Source organism: Lithobates pipiens, unplaced genomic scaffold (assembly GCF_037356315.1).
Source record: "Lithobates pipiens isolate NorthernLeopardFrog02 unplaced genomic scaffold, aLitPip1_a1.2 Scaffold_1, whole genome shotgun sequence".
Lineage (NCBI taxonomy): Eukaryota > Metazoa > Chordata > Amphibia > Anura > Ranidae > Lithobates > Lithobates pipiens.
In genome coordinates this window covers 92,506,164-92,530,700 of record NW_027507685.1, presented here as the reverse complement: position 1 = coordinate 92,530,700, position 24,537 = coordinate 92,506,164, and the positions used below count along the sequence as shown (strand labels likewise).

The 24,537-nt window shown below is 44.6% G+C and overlaps 1 protein-coding gene across 2 annotated transcripts in view; it reads right to left on the bottom strand.

Moving 5' to 3' along the window:
• Positions 1 to 628: 628 nt before the first annotated feature.
• LOC143948172 (Krueppel-like factor 8) overlaps positions 629 to 24,537 on the bottom strand; it is a 44,077-nt gene continuing 20,168 nt past the window's right edge. For both annotated transcript variants that reach the window (XM_077465171.1, XM_077465172.1), the window contains exons 4-6: positions 16,978 to 17,071; positions 8,491 to 8,624; positions 629 to 7,649 (exon numbers count right to left, since the gene is read on the bottom strand). In XM_077465171.1, the coding sequence (XP_077321297.1) occupies positions 7,468 to 7,649; positions 8,491 to 8,624; positions 16,978 to 17,071 (410 nt within the window). In that variant the 3' untranslated portion in view covers positions 629 to 7,467. The remainder of the gene's footprint in view (positions 7,650 to 8,490; positions 8,625 to 16,977; positions 17,072 to 24,537) is intronic.

The following is a 24,537-nucleotide window of genomic DNA, read 5'->3' as shown; positions in this document are numbered from 1 at the left end:
GAATTGAAAGATGACCTAGAAAGGGAAGTAATAGATTCCCCTCCTGAAGGATAGAGGCGCCCCTCTCCCCATGGCCATCACCCCGCAGCATGAATATGGAAACCGGCATGAAGAGGTGAGGTGACCTAGAAGGGAAAATATTAGATTTCCCTTCACCCTCATGACTATTACCACCCAGGATGAATAAGGGAACAAGCATGGGGAGAGGACCTAAATAGAACAAAGGATGGATCCCCTCTCTCCCAATGGCCATTACCACCCAGGGTGAATAAGGAAACCAGCACAGAGAGGTGACCTTGAAGGGAAAAATAGAGGGAGTCAGAGTTCCCCCATGCCAAAATTCCCTTTTAATACAGTAAGAATAAAATGTCACTTCTACGTGTTGGCATGGATTTTCTCCAAGCACCATTGTCTTTTAACGTAAACCAAAAATATTCTGTTAAGGTAACTGGTTTCCACACAAACTAACCCTACTGTGTGTGTACGTGTTGGACAGTAGAAGGGAGTGTAAGCTCCTTTGAGGCAGGGATCAATGCAAATGATGTTCTGTGGAACCATTGGTGAAAGAAGGTGTAGATTCAATGTTACCCTCGGCATGATATATCAAAGCACAAAAATACACTCTCGGTTCTCAGGTTCACGTCCTTGTTTAATCTATAAAATACGTTTTCAGACAATGACAAAAGCCTCGTCATTGACTCTTCAATAACAATTATTTAATTAGAACGATTCCCTCCATTACAACGATGGCAGAGCGACGTCACAGCAAAGTGTTCCGCAATATTGTCTCTTTTTTTTTTTTGTTAAATAGACTTCTCAAGGCTCTTCCCCCAAAAAAAAGTTCTTGAGAATAGACATACAGAGGAATAGAAGAGAATGGCAGGGTGAAAAGGAATGGACTTGATTCAAATCCTCTTTTGCACATAATTGGTCTGCTGTTTTTTTTTCAGAGGACAGGTATGTGGCAGCCTTTAAATTTCACTCTGTTTTGGCAGAATAAAAGCGGTAAAAACATGTGTACACGAGCACTGTTCTATATAATTACATATATACATGCACACATGGGTGGAGCAGCTCAGAGGTTCACACTTAATACTTCCATTGTCTTCATTTATGTAAATCATGGGCATCTTTGAAGGTTCTCCATTCATCAGGTCATGGTATAGCTAGTAGTAGTTAGTCAACATATTTAACGTAACGTGGTATAGTGTAATGAGGAATGGAAAGATCTTTACATAGGGGAGATAAAACAACAGCTCAAACAATGCATAGGCCAACATAGGAGGTGGAACTCTAAGTCAGGACTCTTTCAACACCTTAAAGTGTATCTATACCCAAGGGCAGTGGTCTCCAAACTGTGGCCCTTTGCATGCCTTTATCCAGCCCTTGGGGCACTATTCCTAACACTAACACCCACGCTGGGGAATAATTCCCTCAATTGACATCAACAATGTGGCACTATTACTCCCACTAATATCAATGATGGGACACTATTCCATCCACTGACATCAATGATGGGGCACCATTCCTCCCAATGACACTAATGATGAGGTACTATTCCTCCCACTGACACCAAAGATGGGGCACTATTCCATCCACAAACACCAAAAGTAGGGAATAATTCCCCCAACTGACATCAACAATGTGGCACTATTACTCCCAGTAACACCAATGATGGAGCACTATTCCTTCCACTGACACCAATGATGGGACACTATTCCGCCCACTGATACCAATGATGAGATACTATTCCTCCCACTGATAGCAATGATAGGGGACTATTCCTCCCACTGATACCAATGATGGGACACTATTCCTCCCACTGACACCAATGATGGGGCACTATTCCTCCCAGTAACACCAATGATGGAGCACTATTCCTCCCACTGATACCAATGATGGGGCACTATTCCTCCCACTGATACCAATGATGGGACACTATTCCTCCCACCGATACCAATGATGGGGGACTATTCTTCCCACTGATACCAATGATGGGTGACTATTCCTCCCACTGACACCAACGAAGGAGCACTATTCCTCTCAGTAATACAAATGATGGGCACTATTCCTCCTACTACTAATCACAGGTACTATGCCACACCTAAGGCATAATTTACTCTCACTGATGTAGAACCTGGGGCATTTTCTGCCCCCACTGGCCAAAATCCCCCCCCCCCTAAAAAGTCTGAAGGCCAGTACACTGGACCTTTGTTTGGAAAGATTGGAGAACCTTGCCCAAGAACAAAAGAATGTAAAATATTGCAGGTTGCCAGTCCTTGGATGTGATGGCTGTGTTGGGGATTTTTTTTCTCCTCTTTAATTTCATCTGGCAGTCTTGCAAAAAGCACACTTCCAGTCCCTGGGTGGCTACGCCCACTCACTCCATTGTATCATTGGAAGGAGTCATGGTTGTCACCCTGAGAGGTGCCTCTAAAATACATGTATGCCACTCATCGGGAGTGGCATACATGTATTTTAGTGGCACCTCGCAGGGTGACAACCAGACTGGTTATCACCCAGACCGGTTTTGACCCTGTGAACTCTTCAATATGCACCAGCTAAGACTGGTGCATATTGAAGAGTTTGCCCTAAGAATTACCGCATTTCTGACCCCAGCAGTGGGTTTGGGTGCTACTGGTAAGTTTCCAGTACAGCAATTCAAGAAAGGAAAATCCGAAGCACTCATGGCATGTAACTCTTCTTTATTTAGTCAAACTCCAAAGGCTTTGCATTGGAAACGTTCATCAGTTGGATGTGTTTTTGGAATTACTTAAGGAAGAGTGACATGATGTAAGTGCCCTGGATTTTCTTTTCTTAGATTGCTAGTTGTCACCCTAGGTTGCTCCCCTGATGTGGGCTACAAAAACATCTTCTCTATCTTCTGTACAATGGAAGGGACGAAATATAGTAGTTTTTGAAGGAAGATAACATCATTTGAGATTTCAGTTCATCTCACAGGAAGTGACAAGGACACAGCATTTCTGGCAGGATAGCAGGTATTTTCTGTACTTGATGAAAATGTTCCAAACATGAAAAAGTAAAATGTATGCAATCACCACACCCAAGGACTGGTAGTGTCAATATATAACATTCTTTGTTCTGGGTTAAGATATCCTGTGAAAAGAAAAAAGTTACATTAGTTCAAGGCAGTGAAGTACACCTATTGGACAGATAGGACAACTGGTTTGCAAGAGGCCAAATACATCAAACTGGAACAGTCGTCCCTAAACAGGGGTGGAAGCCTTCGACAACAGGTTTCAACAACATATAATGCATTTAAAATATAATGGATATCTTTAATAGCAATTTAAGCCCCAGCTATGTAATTTAAAAATAATTTATCCTAGGCTTTACAGGCACAATGGGTAATAGACTAAGGCAGTGGTCTCCAAACTGAGGCCTGCGAGCAAGATGTGGCCCTTTGCATGCCTTTATCCAGCCCTTGAGGCACCATGCCATCCACTGACACCAATGATGGGGTACCATGCCTCCTACAGACACCAATAAGGGAGCACTGTTTCCCCTACAAACACCAATGATGGAGCACTGTTGTTCTCCGAAATACCAAAAATGCAGGACCATTTCTACCACTAAAACTAATAATGGGGCACTATTCATAGCAATTACAAACGTTCGTTATGATGAATTTAACATTACGAGGGGCTCCCACCATCCCTGTGCTGTGCTGACTTCCTGGGTTTTTAACTTCATCATAACGAATAATCGTAATTAACAAACATTCTTATTTTGTCCGATTCTGAATCTCCCATCAACCACCAGTACCAGTCTTCCACTCCCATATTAAAAAAAGGTAATTTTTCCAGCAGAAGAAAACCTCTTATTGGTCAACAAAACACCAGTCACGCTTGCGTTGTTACGGAATTTGGATCAGAAATTCGTAAACGAAATTTCGTATTTCATACAAAATTCAGAAGCATAGCACTTCGTTTTTCGGATCTTTCCGAATGTACAAATTTACGGAAATTAATACGAATTTTCGATTCGTACGAAACTAATCGCACATGTCTATCCATCATAGATACCAATTATAGGGGAACTAGTTTTTCCCTAAATACTAACATTGGGGCACGATTCCTTCCACTGATACCAACAACGGGGTATGATTCCTCCCACTAAAACCAATGATGGGGCACTTTTCCTCCCACTAAAACCAATGATCGGACACTATTCCTCCCACTAAAACCAACGATGGGGCATTATTTATTGGGGCTTTTTTTAATCCCACTGGCCAGTCTGCCTCCTCCTAAAACCTATAGGACTGGCCCTTTGTTTGGAAAGTTTGGAGACCCCCGGACAAAGAGGATAGGATGAATTCACAAATTTCCACTCCTTTCCTTAATGTTTTGGACAATCGGCATCTGCCTTGACACACTCCACGGTGATTGGATAAATGTTACCCATGTGGTTATAAATTCTTAGGTATGTTTCTTAAACTTATTAGGACAGAAGATGAGAGGTGAAACGTCCTCAATATTACAGAACAAGTTCAGTTGAAACTCCTTCTAGCCAGGATTGTGTGCATTTAATCCATCCAGGCCTTCTATCCACCCAAGATAATGTATGTGTATAATAAATATATATGTAAATATATATATATATATATATTTCTACAAAATGTATATACACAACTGTATACACTGGCATTTTGAAAACTAAAAACACACAAAATAAAGGTTACATGGTTAAAGCGGAGGTCCACCCTAAAGTGGACCTCCGCTCATCGGAACCCTCCCCCCCTCCGGCGCCACAATTGGCACCTTTCAGGGGGGTGCAGATACCTGTACAGTACAGGTATTCTGCACCCACTTCCGGGATAGCTCTCTGCGGAAAGGGGCGTAGATTACGCCCCTTTCCGCAAGTGCCCGCCCCTTTCCGCAAGTGCCCCGCTGCCTGCTGGGAAACACACAGATCCCAGAGGCAGCGGGGACCATCCTTATTGCGCAGCGCGATTCGCGCATGCGCAGTAGGGAACCGGGAAATGAAGCCGAAAGGCTCCATTTCCTGATTCCCATACCCAAGATGGCGGCGGCAGCACCCGACAAGACGATCTAGAGATCGGCTTCGGGTGCCGACATCGCGGGCGCGCTGGACAGGTAAGTGTCACTATTTTAAAAGTCAGCAGCTGCAGTATTTGTAGCTGCTGGCTTTAAAAAAAAAAAAAAAAAAAAACGCGGAGTCCCGGCGGACTCCCGCTTTAAAATTAAAATAGAAACCAAAAATTATTAACATTTTAAATAAAAGATAAACCCAATTTTAATTAAAGTGACCCTAAAACAGTGGCTTTTTCTTATATAGTACTTGCATTACCTATATATTGCAACATGTCCACCACAGGTGTACCTACTCTCCGGTGAGAATTCCCTTGGAGAACTGTCAAGATAGGTAAACATCCACCAAAATGGACATAGCCATGGAACTAGAAACACTCATCGTCCTGTTTCCTTCCCTTTAGAATATCCTAAGGCCGAAGAAAGTGGCACTTTTGGAGGTGTGGAAGAAACCAAGATGCTGGTAGAATAGGAAAGGACTCTTCAATACTGTGCTTTTTTGTGCTCGTGTGAGTGATAACTACAGACGTTAGATCATACAGACAAAAATTAGAAACAAAATGTCATGAAGGCCCCTTGAGCTTTAGTGAAAAGGAATCTTCACTAATAGACGCTTGGCACCTTAAAGGGATGCACCTAGGACTCAAGATTATATCTGGTGCAGGCCAGGTGGGCTATTTTGATAATTAATTTTGGGGTTGAGTATGGACTCTATTTAGTATTCTGCTGAAGTTAATCACTGGCCTTAAAAGTTTGCCATCTGTCTGAAGAGTTACCCACCCATCAGCCATTCACCAGATGATGATTATCACAGCTTTATTGGTGGTTTGAGGTTGCCATGGGTTTCTCTACTCAACAGCGATGTGATCTTGCCAAAATGCCTGTCCTTACCATGAGGGCCAGATAGGCATCATACTACTCCATATCCTACTTGAGGGCATACATCAGTACAGAAAACCATGCCAATGTCAAAGCACCATGGGTTTCTCTACTGATGTAAGCCCTCAAAAAGGATATGGAGTAGTCTGATGCCCATCTGTCTCTCATGGCAAGACAGGCATTTCGGCTAGGTCGTGTTGCTGTTGTGTTCACAGTATAAATACTACTGGCCCAGGTTAGGCAATCTCTGTTATGTTGAAAATGATGTGCACCATTTCAGCTGTGGCCTTTCCCTTACAAACCTAAGGAGCATCCAAACCCAAAAACAAACTAGTGATCTATTGCAGCCTACCTGTTTTTAGATATGCTGGCTGCATTGGTTCTAGCTTTTTCTGCCTTTATTTTACCTGGTGTTTCTCGCAGTAACACACCCCCTCTGTCCCTGAGTGGCTATGCTCACTCACTCTACTGTATCTATGGAGGGAGGCATGGTTGTCACCTTGGGCTGCTTTCTTGGAATACAAACATATCTTCTTCTCTTCATCTCCACCACAAGAGGAGCGGGGGAATTGGTAGTGGACAGAGGAAAGTTTAAACAGCCTTTCTCAACCCTGTCTACTCCCACTAATGCTGGGGCATTTCATTTTCTACTCTCACTGGCAATAGACCTCCTAAGGTCTGAAGGACAGTAATCAGGCCCTTTGCTTATAAAGCGTGGAGACCCCTGCCCTAGAGCAACCCCTGAATCCATCTTAGGTCTCTGGGAACCCCTGCTCAAACCAATTATGTGGGGCAAGTGGGAAAAATGCCCTTACATTGATGATATATAGCGTGAATGCAACTCTTACAGTGGTGGTCAGAAGGCCCCACTTACAGATATCTAAAGACACCATTGGTGTACTGCTGCTGGCTTTGCCAAATGGTGGTGGCCCATGAACTATATAAACACCATCAAACGGGAGGCCAATTAGCCACAGTTTAGGAAACCTCTAGCAACTTCTGGAGGAAGCCAAGGGTTCAGTGGAACTCTGGTTGAAAATGGCTGGTTTAGAAGGTTTGTGCTTTCATTTCTGCTCACAGAAGGTGACAAGAACACTGTAGTTTTGGCATGATCAACAGATATTTTCTTTAGTTGCTGAAAAAGTCCTTAGCTTGAAAAAAATCGAATGCAGTCATCACATCTAAGGATTGGTAAGCTGCACTATATTATATTTTTGATCTTGGGTTTAGATGTCATGTTTGAGTAAGGAGATCTATTATAATTTGCTTTGATGGCTTTTGATGGCTTCTTAGCAGTCAAGATAAATATAGCAGAATAAAGTTATTTGAAAACAACACTAAAAACCAGGGAGGTGTTGAAACCACAAAACCAGAGAGAACGGGATGAAAAAATGAAACTAGACAAATGGTGAAAGGATAATAAAGTGAGACGCTATCACATCCGTCAGTCAAAAAAAGAATCAAGTGAAAAGTCTCCTTCAATATGTCCATGTTGCCACGCGTCTGGGAAACTTTGTCACATCATGATGTGCCTTCTGCGATGCAGTGCCAGGTGATCTGAACGGGAGAATGTTCGGTCACAGTCCGAGCACATAAAGGGCTTGATACCAGTGTGTTTCCGAAAATGGCGGGTGAGCTCGTCGGATCTGGCGAATTTCCATGTGCAGCCTTCCCATGTGCATTTATAGGGTTTTTCTCCTGCAACAAAAAAGAAGGATCATTAAATGTCCTAAGACCTTTTTTTTCCAGCATTAAATAGACCCCACGGCATGTCCATTTGGAGCAAAGTGACAATTTTTTTTTGTTTTTTTTTTTAAGTCCATGATATACAGTGCTCACCTACACATCGCTCCCCTGTTGCTCCAAAATACCATGTACTTCCAGGTATGGAGGAGCATGTCACCTTCTCTCAATGAACAGTCACATAATGGATGGGGTGGTGACATCAGCCAAAACTAGGTATTTTGCAGTGTATGTGATGGGCAAAGGAATGGCAGGGGAGAGCTGTAAAGGCAAGTATAACTTGGTGCTTAGGTGGGATTTTAGGAGACCCCATTAATGTACCCTAAATGTGAAAATTACTTTGGATTCCTCATTTTAGTACCATGGAAAGTGCAACCCATTCCCATAAGAACCCATTCCTTTTTGTGTGTTTTGGTGCATTATTTTGGGGAGCTGGAATTTTTTTATATCAACATAAACATTAGACAAAAATATTGGGTCATTATATGTAGTTCTGCTATCAACACCTGCCGACAATCGTGTTACTCTGTACCATATGTTCCATCTTCAGTGGGGATTGGGCTGGAGATACAACAAAGGCTAATCATGTATTTTGAGTCTCCTATCAGGTACGTGACAAGTGGGGACAAAACCTTGCATAAAAACAGGATCCTTTGCAATCCTTACGAGATGCCAACCATGCCTGATAACTACAGGTAGCACTGGACATTGGGAGCCACACCTGTGTTTATTATACTGTCACTAGCCAAGCTAATATGCACTATGAACCCTCCTTTAGCACTGTGAAATGAGATACCTGTGTGTATCCTCCGGTGGGCCTTTAAATGAGAACTCTTAGTATATACTTTATTGCACCCTTCGAAGTCACACTGGTGAACTCTCCTTTTCCGAAGATCTGGTGAAGCTGTCCCACTGTGCTGTATCAGTGACCTGGAGGGAAATAGGATGTGATATTCAAAAGAGATTATGTTAAATTGCCCATGAGATTTGTATATAGGAATTATGCCTTATATTTGTCATACATTATGATACGTTGTGTATGAGCATTCTTCGAGGCAGCTTGTTGAAGAGTGAAGGCCCATATCTCATGTAGGCTGGTATCTGGTGAGGTAAGCACCAGGCAAGTTTGTGTATACTCTAAAAACGTGATTTTATTGGGTGTAATGTTAAGTAAATCCAATGAGTTTTGGGGCTTATAGAGATCTTCCTCTAATACATTGGCTTTAACTGAACATTACCCCAGTTTAATTTTTGGACTATACACAAACTGGGCTTTTCTCACTCCCACACCAGTCTACGTGAGATATGAGCCTTCCTACAGCCATCGCTCGTTGGAGAGCTGCCTTGAAGAACGCATATGCTTCTATATCCAGGGCTCCAGCCCTTTCTGGAAAAAAATAATTTTAAAAGTAGCCTGGCGCCCCACACCTCTTATTAATCATACATTCTAAAATATCAGTTTAGAATCTACATTCATTGGGAGTAACGTTCAATAAATCCAACGTGTTTTCAGGCGCTTCTAGCCAGCTCTACGAAGAGTGGTGCCATAGGAAGGCCGATATCCAACCTAGACTGATGAGTCTAGGAAAAGACCAGACAAGTTTTTGTCCAAATATTGGACATGTGCAATTCGTTCCGTACGAATCTCAAATTTGTACGAATTTCCCTAAATTTGTACGTTCGGGAGGATCCGAAATACGAATTGCCATGCGTCCGAATTTTGTAAGCAATACGAACTTTTGTTTACGAATTTCGGATCAGTTGTCGTCGCATCGACGACTCAGTCATTATGCTTATTATGAGGGGCTCCCACCATCCCTGTGCTATGCTGACTTCCTCCTGGGGCTGTACCTATGCTGTGCTCATTATGAGGGGTTGCCACCATTCCTGTGCTGTGATGTGCTGACATACTGAGCACAGCAGGGGTACAGCCCCAGGAGGAAGTCAGCACAGGGATGGTGGGAGCCCCTCATAATGAGCACATGGCTGCCATGCACAGCTGCTCCAGTTTTGATCCCCCGCACTGTATGGGGTCACCGGGGATGTGTGGGGTCACTGGAAATTGTTTGGTGTTACCAAGCATGTGCTCTCCGCACATCCCCGGTGACCCCAAACAGTGTGGGGTGATCAATCGAAACTGGAGCAGGCGAAAAGTGGACCAGCAGTGCTTTCATTTTCAAATCTTAATGGAACGAACGGAAGAGAAGCCAATAGGTTGCCATGGGCAACTGCTCCAGATTCTGTTCACTCCGATTTTGATCAATTTCCCTAAATGTCTTTTTATCTGTTCTAGCAGTCATATGTGTAAATGAGAAGAATGATGGGGGCACATTGGGGCATATTGGAGCACATTGGGACACATTGGGGAACATCAGGGCACATCAGGGCATATTGGGGCACATCAGGGCATATTGGAGTACATTGTGACACATTGGGGAACATCAGGGCCCATTGGGGAACATCAGGGCACAGCGTTTACCAGCCAGCATGCAGAGTAGCGCAGGAAGCGTGTGTAATAAGTTCTCTCTCCGCTCCTCCCTGGTGGCACCTCCTCTCTTCTCGTCCATCCCAGATGATGTCACAAGCAAATAGGGGTAGATGAGAAGCGAGGGGAGGGATTGTGTGGAGGGACAGGGACCAACTACTAAGACCAAATGGCCATCTCTGCTGCAGACAGTCAGTTCAAGGAATGTTCAGAGTGAGGGAGGGGTACCCCAGCTTTGGCAAATAGATTTTCAAAAATGCTAACTGCTCCATTAGCTGAGGGGACAACTGGTATCTTTGGGGTGACAGGATGTTTCCCATCACAGAAAACACCCGCTCACTCTGGACACTTGTCTGAGGGCAGGACAGTAGCTCCTTGGCAATATCTGCGAGGGCAGGCCACTCCTCGCTCTTCTCCTGCCAAAAAAACATTGGATCTGTGGTGGGGTGCACTGGTGGGGCTGACAAATAGGACATGACAACCTCCTTTGCTGATATGGGATTCTTGGGGTGCACTATGCTTGAGGTTCCCATTAGGGTGTCAAGTGCCTCAGCCAAGACAGAAGATGCTCCGCTGGCAGGAGCTCTGCTCACTTCACTAGATGATGCATGGGAGAGGGGGGGTCTTCAATATCTTTTTCCTCCTCTCCCTCTTCTCCAAGCCTTACCATCTGCCTTTCCCTCTGACGCACCCTGTTGATTAGTCTGTCCCGCCATGTTGTCAGAGCACTACACTGCACAGCCATTTTGCCCTTGATGCGAGGGTCACACATGGCAGCCAGCATCAGTTCTGGGCAAGAGGCGGTCAACTCCTGTGTGCGCCTGCCCAACTCCATCAGAAATGTGTTTAGCAGAGCCAACACATCAGGTTGAGGGCCACCACCAGGCAAAGGTTCCTCAGCCAACTTGAACCACTCCTATTTGTTCTGAAGGAGGTTGAAGAGTGGGAGCACATGACCAATGCTGGCATCCTCGCAGCTTAGGTGTTCTGTGACAAAGAGGAAAGGTTTGAGGACTGCCACAATCTTCCCAATTATGGCCCAGTCCTCCCTGCCTAAAGGTCTCTCTATGCCAATGTTATGATCACAGGCCATGGCATGGAGAGCCTTCTGCTGCTCAAGGATGCGTTCCAGCATTGCTAGGGTTGAATTCCACCTAGTCCCCACATCCTGTTTTAGGCAGTGTTCTGGAAGGCCTGCCTTCCTCTGTTCCACCCTGAGGAGGTGGCTGTCCCTCACACTCTGATGGAAGTGGACAGCCATCTTCCGACAAGAGTCCACCACTTTGGACAGCCTTCCATCGCCGCCAGAAATGGTCTCCACCAACCGAAAACTGTCAGTTACTACCTGGTGGAGAAGGTGGGCTGAGCAGCGCACACCCACAAAGCTGCCATCCCTTACAGCCTTGACCATGTTGCTGCCTCCATCAGTGACAACATAGCCAATACGGTAGTTGCTTTCTGCCTGTCCAAACCACTGCAACAACATTTTCTGCAGGGCTTGCAGGATGTTTCGCGCTGTGTGCTTTTCATCAAGCACCTCAGCGTGCAGGAGGAAGGAACGGTGCCCATGTTTGTCAACTGCTGACGAGGATCCAGATGTTTGAACTACATCATGGGACACCTTGGCCTGCCACCAATGTGCCATCAGGGACAGGAAGGCATGCTGGGCACTACACGCACTCCACAGGTCAGTGGTCAGGTGCACTGCCTGTCCACCTGCCCTTCCAATCTCCTCCTTGAGCACCCGACACAAGACCTGTATAAGGCTGGCACCACAGTTTGGCTGAAGGTCTTACGTGATGGCACACGGTACTGTGGTGCAACAGCCTGCATCAATTGCTTGAAGTGCTCACCTTCCACCATGTTGAAAGGTGCTCCTCCAACTGCAATGAGCTGGCCAATCAGGCGTGTTATTTTATGCACCTGCGCCCGAGACATACCCTTACTCTGAAAGCCACCAAAATCTTCCAGGGTGGCCTGGCTGGTATGGATTGGATGCGGGATGGTAACAGCATTCTTTGCCTTATACTGGCTGGTGGTGCTGGCACTCATGGTGGCTGTGGCGGTGCCACTATTGGTTCCCCTTTTGGTGTTTGGAGGAGTGGCCATAATACTTTTCTCCCCTAACAGCACTGCATGGTGGTGCACACGAATGTGCTGGTTCATGCCACTATTACTGAGATGCCCTATGTCTCGGCCCCCGCTGACCTCCCTGCCACAGTGATTGCATTTGGCCTTCTGACCGACACCAATTCTTTTAAAATGCTGCCAAATGCTGGAACGGCAGCCACCACCTCGGACACTGCCTGATGGAATCCCTTCCACTGCAGTGGTCACACTCTCTTTCTGAGGTTCAGCAGGAGCAGGAGGAAGAGACCTGAACATCCCAGGTATTTTGGATTCTGTGATGGATTGAGGTCTAATGGTTGCATTGGCCCATTCTGATGCTGGAAGCTTAGAAAGCACTTGGGCAGGGGTCTTTTCAGGAGATAAAAGTAGTGGGGACTGAGGGGAAATACTTTCTGGGCTGTCGGTGGTGCCAACATGGGTAGAGGGCTGGAAATTAAATTTGTCTACAACAATGTCAGGAAAGCCTACTTCCACCTCTTTCACGTTGCCAGGGGAACAGTGATCATTAGAAGCAGTAAACTCTGTCTCCTTGCTGACCACTGCCAAGCTCCCTCTAGTGCTGATGGTGATGGCATTGGCAGCAATGGTGGTGGTGACATCATCATGAGCCTCGGCCTCCTGACACGTTTCCTGCTGCATGACCAGGATCTGCAGCTTTGGCTGCACAAATGTATATGCACTGGGAACCCCTTTGGCCTGCCCTCTTCCATAAAAGGTACCAATGGGCAGCATGCTAACAGCAGCAGTAGCAGAGGTGGTAGTGCCACTTTTGCTATGAATTGTGCTGCTGGTTCTAGGAGGTAAATCCTGGAACAGCTGGCAACGTGCAAATGTCTGCTGTTTGCCAGGCTCTTTACCACCAGCAGTCTTCACTCCCATTCGCCTCCGTTTTATGGGAGGTGAGCTGAGCTCAGAGGGCACAGAGACAGAACATCCCACCTGCTGCTCATGTACACAGCTCATAGCTCTCCCTCTCCCAGCAGCACTCTGACTGCTTTTTTGGCCTTGTTTGCTGCTTATTTTTCCTTTAAAAGTTAGAAAAATTTAGACAAAAAAAAATATGATTTTGATTGCAACAAACTAACACCAAAATCACCAAATGTACAAAAAAAATATTATACCAACAGAAAATAACAAAATATTAACTAAATGAAACAAGAATGATCTCTCAAAACCAACCAAAAAACAAATAAAACCAGAAACTAAACACTAACAGATGGTACACTCGCAAACTACAACAGGTATAAACTAAAATGAACAATGAAAAACTAAGGATTGCAAAGATATTCGCTCAGATGCACAGACAAATAATCGTGTGATCTGCTCCACTACACTAACTAACCCACAAAGGGAAGTCACATGATCGGGCCTGCCCTGTAGGCCTCAGCAGCAGAAGAAACCCTCTGATTGGTCAACCAAGTCACATGTTATTTCTGTAGTAACGAAATTTGGACATATTGTCATATTGAGGTATATATTTTTTCCTTTAAATTCATCGTAAAGAACATTCGTACAAGTTAACGAACCTAACAACAATTCGTATTTCGTATGAATTGAAATTAAATTTTGGACACGAAATACGAAGTACGAATTAATTCTAATATGAACCGGAACGAAACAAATTTATTGACGGCGCCCGTGTCTACCAAATATTAGATTTTATTGAGTGTAATGTTCAATAAATCCAACGTTTCAGGGCTCAAAGAGGTCTACTTTCAAGAGTTCCTAAAGCATTGGCTTTAATTGAACATTAGCCTTATTTCATTTTTGGACTATACACAAATGGGAGTAACGTTCAATAAATCCAGCACATTTCGGGGGCTCAGCGAGGTCTTCCTTCACTAGTCCCTAATGCGCTGTGTTTAATTGAACGTTACACTCAATAAAATCTAGTTTCTGGACTATACACAAAGATTTGTATTGCTTTTTTTTTTTTTTTTTTTTTTAACCATACACTAGTCTACGTGAGATATGGGCCTTCCGATGGCCATCACCCTTTGGAGAGCTATCTACTAGAATGCATATCCTTCCATATCCAAAGCTCCAGCCCTTACTGATCAAAAACAGCGGTCTGGCTCCCCACACCTCTTCCTAATCATACATTATGATATCTCAGAACACAGAAGAAGCTGATGTACCAGGTCAGAATGTTTGTATAGGATAGGATAGGATAGAGGAACAGGTAAGAGCATATTTATTTCTTAGGAGTATAATTGTATGTATCCTTTAAATTTTACAATAAAAAAAATAGTAAAAGTAGGTAGAAATCTAACATGATTTGGAAGTTATAAAACTCACAAGTGTGCCAAGGAAACCGCCAAGTATGCTGAAAATATTGAACATATTGGTCCTGATTAATGTTTGTAAAAGGGTTCTTTTTCCACTGACCATTAATAGAAGAGGGTTCTCCATTCACTGACTACCAATATAAAAGGGTTATCCATTCACTGACCGCCAATATAAGAAGGTCCTCCATTCACTGACCAGCAATAGAAGAGGGTCCTCCATTCACTGACCAGCAATAGAAGAGGGTCCTCCATTCACTGACCAGCAATAGAAGAGGGTCCTCCATTCACTGACCAGCAATAGAAGAGGGTCCTCCATTCACTGACCAGCAATAGAAGAGGGTCCTCCATTCACTGACCAGCAATAGAAGAGGGTCCTCCATTCACTGACCAGCAATAGAAGAGGGTCCTCCATTCACTGACCAGCAATAGAAGAGGGTCCTCCATTCACTGACCAGCAATAGAAGAGGGTCCTCCATTCACTGACCAGCAATAGAAGAGGGTCCTCCATTCACTGACCAGCAATAGAAGAGGGTCCTCCATTCACTGACCAGCAATAGAAGAGGGTCCTCCATTCACTGACTACCAATAGAAGAGGGCACTCCCTTCACTGACTACCAATAGAAGAGGGTCCTCCCTTCACTGACTACCAATAGAAGAGGGTCCCCCCATTCACTGACCACCAACATAAAAGGGTCCTTTTCCCAATGACCAGCAATGTAAGAGAGTCCTCCCTTCACTGACCATCAATGTAAGAGTCCTCCCTCCACTGACCACCAATGTAAAAGGGTCCTCCCTTCACTGACCACCAATGTAAAAGGGTCCACCCTTCACTGACCATCAATGTAAGAGGGTCCACCCTTCACTGACCATCAATGTAAGAGTCCTCCCTCCACTGACCATCAATGTAAAAGGGTCCTCCCTTCACTGACCACCAATGTAAGAGGGTCCACCCTTCACTGACCATCAATGTAAGAGAGTCCTCCCTTCACTGACCATCAATGTAGAAGGGTCCTCCACTGACCACCAATGTAAAAGGGTCCTCCCTTCACTGACCACCAATGTAAGATGGCCCTGATTTCACTGGCCACCAGTGTAGGAAGGTCCTCACTTCACTGGCCACCAATATAAGAGGGTCCTCCATTCACTGACCACCAATAGAAGAGGGTGCTCCATTCACTGACCACCAATATTAGAGGGTCCTCCATTCACTGACCTCCAATTTAAGAGAGTCTTCCCTTCACTGACTATCAATGTAAGAGAGTCCTCCCTTCACTAACCATCAATGTAGAAGGGTCCTCCCTTCACTGACCACCAATGTAAGAGGGCCCTCATTTCACTGCCCACCAATGTAAGAGGGCCCTCATTTCACTGCCCACCAATGTAGGAGGGTCCTCACTCCACTGGCCACCAGTATAAGAGGGTTCTACTCCCACTGACCAACAATTTTCTCCCTTCTCTGACTACCAATATACATGCTTCCTTCCCCCACTGACCACCAACATAAGGGTGCCCTTTCCCCAATGACCACCAATGTAAAAGTATCCTCCATTCACTGACTACTAATATAAGAGGGTCCTCCATTAACTAACCACCAATAGAAGTGGGTCCTCCATTAACTGACCAATAGAAGTGGGTCCTCCCTTTACTGACTCCCAATTTAAGAGGGTCCTCCAATCATTGACTACAAATATAAGAGGGTCCTTCAATCACTGACAATCAATAGAAGAGGGTCCTCCATTCACTGACTATCAATTTAAGAGTCCTCCCTTCACAGACGACAAATGTAAGAGGGTCCTCCCTTCACTGACCACCAATGTAAAAGAGCCCTCATTTCACTGGCCACCAATTTAGGAGGATCCCCACCAATATAAGAGGGTTCTTTTCCCACTGACCACCAATGCAAGAAGGGCCTTCTCCCACTGACCAACAATATAAGTGTGTCCTTCCCCCACTGACCACCAACATAAGGGCATCCTTTCCCTCACTTACCATAAATGTAAAGGGTCCTTTCCCCAATGACCACCAATGTAAGAGTGTTCTTCTCCCACTCACCACCAATGTAAAAGGGTCCTTTCACAATGACCACCAATGCAAGATTATCATATTCTCACTGACCACTAATGTAAGAGGGTCCCTTTAGCACTCATCACCAATGTAAGGGGGTTCTTCCTCCACTTACCACAGATATTAGGACCCTCTTCCCACTTGTACAACAATAGAAGATGTTTGTTTTCCAGCTGACCACCAACATAAGAGAATCCTTCTCCCACTGAAAACAAATGTAACTGGGCACCTCTTCATTGAGCACCAAAGGGTTCCTCCATGTCAAAAAGGTTCATAAATGCAGCACTTGAGCCTTAGTCTGAGTCTTTCCTCTTACCCATTTGTCGAGTCCTGAAAGGAGGAGGTCTCCTCTATACAATCATCAGTGTCGCTGATCTCCTCAACCGGGCACATGTCTGGCTCTATTTTAACTGGAAAGAAAGAGCGTAGTTTTATCAATGGACAGTAGGCAGGTTATGAGTCGCCATAATAATTGTGTGATCCTCAATAGCAGTCTAGAAAAAAAAAAATATTCAAAAGTCCGAGTCTCAGCTGCTAAACGGTCAGACGACCAACAGGAGTCATTGACTGCAGTGGATTGGATGAAAACACAGCTGACCGCACTCCTGCAGCACTGGAAGCTGGTGGTCGCCCTGTTAAAGGGAAGTTTCCGAGAGAGACAACACTGGCAGGATCAACAGGTGTTCATTAAACATTTGATTAAAAAAAACAAATTTTTATAGAGATATTACTAATACATTATTATAATAATCAAAAGTTTTAAGAATATCTTTAAAAAAAAAAAAAGAGATAGAAATTAAATCTGAGTTAGGGTATTTATTAAAGAATAGTTAAACTCAAATTATTTTTATTATTTCGGGTTTAGATATTCTTTAATACATACCCCTACCAATATTTTTATACATTTAAAAAAATTATTCTTAAAACTTGTATTATTGTTGCGATTGTGATTAGATTAAGTTTTTAAAAAAATAATAATTTAAAAATGATAATTATAACAAAAATAATGAAAATTTAAGAATATTTTTTAAAAATGATTAAAAAAAAATGTTAAGAAAGAAATCTGAGCAAATTATTAAATGAAAAACATCTAAACCCAAAATGATAATAATAATAAAATAATATACCATAGCACCCCACATCACAACCGATAGACTACTTTCATAAACCAAACACCATAAATAACATTTTCAATAGTGGTAACAATCTTTCTACCACACGCTCTTGGGCTACTAAATAGACCCCCCCCCTTATATATGACCACTAAAAAACAAGGCTCATACATACACCACTAACATAATATACCATCCTCAAGGTTATACGAACCTCGGAATAGACTATTACCCTGCACTTGGTTTGTTCAATCCTGTAATTGTACCACATACACCTTTTATTGCTGTATCTGTATTATCTTTTTCCTCTTCATTCAATAAAAGAAAGTTGGAAATAAATAAATAAAATAAAAATAATAATAATAAAAAAAGACTAAGAAATATTCTTAAAGAGGGATTCCACCTACAAAAAAAATATTAAAAGCCAGCAGCTATAAATACTACAGCTGCTGACTTTTAATAAATAGACACTCGCCTGTCCCAGGGTCCAGCGATGTCGGCAGCCGAGACTGATCGATCGCTCGGGTCTCGGCTGCTGCTGCCGCCGCCATTCTAAGTGAAGCATTGCGGCTTCACTTCCCGGTTCCCAATTGCGCATGTGCGAGTTGCGCAGCGCACTAGGAATGGTCCGCGCTGTCTCTGGGACCCGTGTGTGTCCCAGCAGACAGTAAACGTCATAGACTCCCATGGGAGTCTATGTCCGGAAGTGGGTGCAAATACCTGTCTTAGACAGGTATCTGCACCCCCCTCCCCCCTGAAAGGTGCCAAATGTATCACCGGAGGGGGGGAGGGTTCCAATGAGCGGAAGTTCCACTTTAGGGTGGAACCCCGCTTTAAGTTTTATTTTATTATCATTTTAGGTTTAGAGGTTTTTCAATTAATAATTTGCTCAGATTTCTTTCTTAAAATAGTTTATTCATTTTAAAAAAAATATTCTTAAAGTATCATTATTTTTGTTATAATTATTTTTATTTATTTTTTAAATAACAAAAATAATGATACTTTAAGAATATTTTTTGAAAATTAAGAAAACTGAAAATTGTATACTTACCTTTCATAATTTTCCTTTCCTGTCGCATCTTCATGGCAGCATACACTCTGGGTTGCGACTCCGCCTCCACAACCTGATAGGACCACATAACTATAAGATGATGATACGGCCCCCACCCCAGCATTCTCCGTATATATAATTCACCACAAACGGGTGAGACATTGTATGCTGCCATGAAGATGCGACAGGAAAGGAAAATTACGGAAAGGTAAGTATACAATTTTCAGTTTTCCTGTCGCATCATGGCAGCATACACTCTGGGTTGCGACTCCGCCTCCACAACCTGATAGGACCACATAACTATAAGATGATGATACGGCCCCCACCCCAGCATTCTCCGTATATATAATTCACCACAAACGGGTGAGACATTGTATGCTGCCATGAAGATGCGACAGGAAAGGAAAATTACGGAAAGGTAAGTATACAATTTTCAGTTTTCCTGTCGCATCATGGCAGCATACACTCTGGGGAATAACTCGCAGACTGGGTGGGAGTGCAAAAAATAAATTTATTAACAAGGAACAGAAGAGCTGGCCTGAATAACGGCCCTTCCCAAATCTACTGTTGAAAGCCGTGCAGAATCCACCCTATAATGTGATATGAAGGTGTTTCTGGAAGACCAGGTGGCCGCTTTACAGATCGTCTCTGCCGAGACCCTACAATAGGCTGCCCAAGAAGTTGCCACTGTCCTGGTGGAATGCGCCTTTAAGCCCTCCGGAATCTGTAATTTACTCAGTAAATAAGCCTTCTTGATTGTTTTAACCAGCCATGAAGCGATGGTACGAGCCAATGCTGCCTGACCTTTCCTAGGGCCCTATGGAAGAATCAAGAGGTTCTCCGATCTCCTGAATGACTCGGTTACTGAGAGATACTTCAAGATGTTGCCCCTGACATCCAGAGGATGAGGCTCACCCTGATCTGTGATAAGGGCTGGAAGATTAATCTCCTGATTAAAATTGAATGATGAGGATACCTTCGGTATAAAACGATCTGGCGGTTTTAACACTATCCTGTCCAGGTAGACGACCAGGTAAGGCTCCTTGGCCATCAAGGCTTGCATCTCCGAGACTCGTTTTGCTGAAGTAATAGCAATCAGGAAAGAAACTTTTAGCGTCAGGTCCCAAAGGGAGATGTTGTCGAGCAGAGAAAATGGTTCTTTGGACAGGATTTCCAGGACAACAGAAAGATCTCATGCCAGGAATGAAGGTTTTCTAGGTGGCCTTAATTTAAGGCAGGCTTTCTGAAACTGGATGAGCAGGGGGTCGTGAGCCCATTTTACCCCAGTCAAAGCAGATAAGGCTGATACCTGGACCTTCAGGGTACTGGATCGAAGCCCTTCCTCTAGACCTGACTGCAGGAAATACAGGATTTTCAGGGTTGCCAGAGAAGATATGTCCCAACCTTGTTTTTGGGAAAAGGTGGTAAATTTCTCCCAGATCCTTCGGTATGTTGGTAGTCGGCTTTCTAGCCTGAAGTAATGTCTCCAATACCTTCCGAGAACAGCCTTGTTCTAGATACCTAGTCCTCTCAGTCTCCAGCCTCAGGAGAAACCTCGCTATGAGGGGAGTCGGAGGGAAGATGTAGCCGAGGTTGAAGTACCAGGGATGTTGAAGACAATCTATTCCCTCCGCTGAAGGGAAGGAGGTTCTTGATAGAAACCTCTGACATTTTGCGTTTGCTGGAGTCGCTGCTAGATCTATGTCCGGTGAGCCCCAGGTTTGAGTTATGAGCATTAACGCTTGGGGACTAGGCTGCTCTCAGATCCAGTAAGTTCAATTGAGCCCACTCCATCACAGGGCGAACTTCCCGCATCAGGAAGGAGCTTCTGGTGCCCCCCTGCCTGTTGATATAGTCGATGGCCACTTTTTTGTCCATTTTCAGAAGGACTCGTTTCCCCCTCAGGTAAGTACTGAAGGCCAGGAGGGCCTGAAAGGCTGCTTTCATCTCCAGCACATTTGAAACTGCATCCTGGATCCTGAATGGCCAGCAGCCCTGGGCTGCATGATGTTGGTAGTGAAACACCCATCCTTCCATGCTTGCATCCTAGGTTACAGATTCCTGAGGAAGGGGAACTATATGCTTGCATCTGGTCAGATTGCAGGAACGAGTCCACCACTGTAAGGATTGTTTGACCTCCCCCGAGATGTAGATCGGTTGGGTCATGGACGAGCAGTCCCATTGACGCAGAAAAGAAGTCTGAAGGTGTCTCGTGTTCCATTGGGCCCACTGGACCATAGGAATGGTTGCAGACAGCGTGCCTAGAAGACTGAGACATGCTCTGGCCAGCAGGGATGTTGCTGAGATTGCTCTTCCCACCTTCTGAATCAGTAGGGAAATCTTTTCCACCAGTAGTTCCGTGTTTGTCCGAGTTTCCAACTCTGCACCCAGGAAGATCATCCTCTGGGTAGGATGAGCATTGCTTTTTTTCCAGTTTATCAACCAGCCCAGTCCTTGTAAAGTGGCAACTAGGATCTCCCAACGTTGGATAAGGGACTCCTGGCTGCTTGAAAGGAGAAGAATGTCGCCCAGATAGTGACGGACTCTCAATCTTCTCTCCCTTAAGGACGCTATCACTGGTTGCAGTACCTTCGTGAAGGTTCTGGGGGAGGTAGAGATCCCGAACGGGAGACATTGAAACTGGAAATGGCCCTGATTCACAGAGAAGCGAAGGAACTTCTGGAAGGCGACATGGATCGGAACATGAAGATAGGCGTCCTGAAGGTCTATGGAGAGCATCCAATCTCCCAGGTTTATGGCTTGGAGGATCGATTGTAAACTCTCCATTTTGAATGTCTCCACTTGAATAGAGCGATTAAGGTTTTTTAAATCTAAAACTGGGCGAAGGTCCCCTGATTTCTTCTTGACCAGAAACAATGGGGAGTAGAATCCCTGTCCCCTCTGTGAAGTGGGTACTTCTCTTATTGCTTTCTTTTGAAGAAGCTCTTGAACGTAACTGGTCAGTAGAAACTGTTTTTCCCCTGATGGAAGAAGTCTGGTTGGACAAAAATGATCCCCTGGGGGACGTCCTCTGAAAGACCACCTGTGCCCAAAACGGAAAGTGGCCACTGTCCATGGGTCCTTTATTGCTTCCGCCCAAGCCAGCTTGAATCTTGAAAGCTTTGCCCCCACTACTGTTGGCTGGATGGGCGTACCTTCAAAAAGATTTTTGGTCACCAGGAACGAACGTCTTGGGTTTCTGGAACTTCATAAAAGAAGTTTGGGGGTTCTTCCAGTGCCTCCTGTATTCTTTCCCCGGCCTATAAGCTTTTGCATTCCTGTATCTGTCTGGCAGATTACGCCTAAAGGGAGGAGGTCTCTGCTGCTTCGGTTTCCTGTCTGATGGTATCAGTCCCGATTTTCCACCAGTCACCTTCGAAATTGCAGAATCCAGCTTTGCACCGAAGAGATTCACGTCGTCATATGGAATGCGGCACCAATTGGATTTAGAGACAGGATCCGCCGACCAGGGTTTTAGCCAAAATGCCTGTCTGGCCATTACAGAAGCCAGCATGGCCCTTGATGCCGACTTACTCGCATCCACCGATGCCTCTACCACAAAGTCCTCTGCGAGACTTAGCTCCTGTAGCACCTTCACAATGCTCTCCTGATCCGAGCCTTCTGAGACCAACTTCTCAGTATTCGCCGACCAGCTGGAGATGGCCCTGCCTACAGCTGCCAGTGCCACTGCTGGTCTGCAAGTGCCTCCTGCCGCTAGATAGGCCCTTTTCATATCCGTGTTCATCCTTCTATACAGGACATCTCAGAATGTCACAGCGTCCTCAATTGGCAATGTTACATGCCTGGCAAGTCGCATGAGAGATGCGTCTACAATGGGAGGAGAGACGAGAGCGCTCACTTTAGGCCCCTTCAGGGGATATAATTTGGGAAGCCTATTATTTAGGCTTGATTTCTTCTCAGGAGCTTGCCACTCTTCCTTGATTAAATTGTCCAATTCCTCAATGAATGGAAAAGCCTCTAAGTCCCTTTTGAGATTCGGGAAGTATTTCTTACATTTCGGTTGCACTTCCGGTGGTTCTTCCCAGCCAATCGCCTCTTTCACAGATTTAACAAATGGTTCTATTAGAGAAAAATTGAAACCCGCAGACACATCCAACCCCTCATTTTCAGATGGGGAATCCTGCTCTCTTGATGTACTGGGAGGAACAGGTGAGGCAGTTCCTGTTGACAACTCTATCTCTGGAGTAGGGATCTGTGAAGCTACATGTTCTTTCTCTTTAGTAGCCTCCTCAAAGCATCTACAGCAGGCCAGTTTATCAGGGAGAGCTGAAGCCCCACAAATCCAGCATGCGTTTCCATCAAGTCACACTGGGGATTGCTGTCTACGAACAGGAGATCTTCCATGGTAGGAACGGCTGAATCTAGAATAAGATCTGGAGCGACTTCTCTTGTGACTCCCTCTGTGGCTTGAGCGGCTCCGTCCATGGCCGGAATGGCTTCACCTGCGTGAAGTCTCTCTGTACCATGGTTCGGGTGAATTTGCGGACCTGATAGGGCTAACCATATAGGCGTTAGGATTGCTCTCTTTTTTAAATCTTCACTACTTACCAAAGTCCTCCCGCCTTACCTATTAGGCCGACGGTGATCTGCTAGGGCAGTGGCCTCCATGGAAAGGAGAAAAGGGCAAGCCTATGGAGATACACAGTACAAACAATTGGCATGGAAGAGAACAGAAAAGAGAAAAACACAGCAGTAAAAGCAAAGATACATTGATACAGTAATTATAGGCCACTTACCTCAGTATGGTGGATGAGGATTTTGAATAAGGACAAGCAGGAAAGTAAACTACCGCAATCTAGGCTCTGGATACCAAGTGCAATGCAGCTTTAGTCAATCAGCTTTTTAAATTGGCCGCCGAGGTCGCCTCCTGCTCCCGCATGCGCAGTAGCGCCATGCGGCGGCCGGCGCTATCTTAGATGCTGGCAAAACTAAAAGACTGCCCAGAGCTATCGTGCATGCGTGGAAGTGCTGGGACGCTCAGAACACGTTGTGGCGTCCCTAGGAGGACTACAGCACCCAGCAGAATGACCAAACAGATGGGGAAAAAAAAAAAAAAAACAACAGGTACACAGGGAACAATAGAATGGAGACCCCTGCATTTTGGCTTAGCCTGTTTAAGGCTTATATGCCAGAGTGCTTAATAGCATGCTGCAAATCATGGTAATTAGGAAGCAACACCAGAGTCTATTTAAGACTCAACTGAAGATAGCTGAAGATAACTGAGGCAGTTTAAGCCTGTTTAAGGCTTTTATCCAAGGACACAGAGAGAGTTTGTAACATACCCCTGAGATCACCAGAGTGGTGTTCCTTCCATTTAGCGTTGTTTAGAGGCTGTACTGGCAAGGACTTCCACCCAGGAGGGGCTAGAACCTGGCTGGGGCGAAGCAGTAAGGGGTTGCTGATCCGTGCGGTCCCAACAGGTGAGGAAAAATAAGAGAATGCTGGGGTGGGGGCCGTAGCATCATCTTATAGTTATGTGGTCCTATCAGGTTGTGGAGGTGGAGTCACAACCCAGAGTGTATGCTGCCAGGATGCGACAGGAAAAGAGTTTAAGAAATCTGAGCAAATTATTCATTGAAAAACCTTCTAAACCCAAAATGATAATAAAATAAAATTTAAGAATATTTCTTAATCTTTTTTTTACTATCATTTTGGGTTTAGATGTTTTTCAATAAATATTTAGCTCAGATTT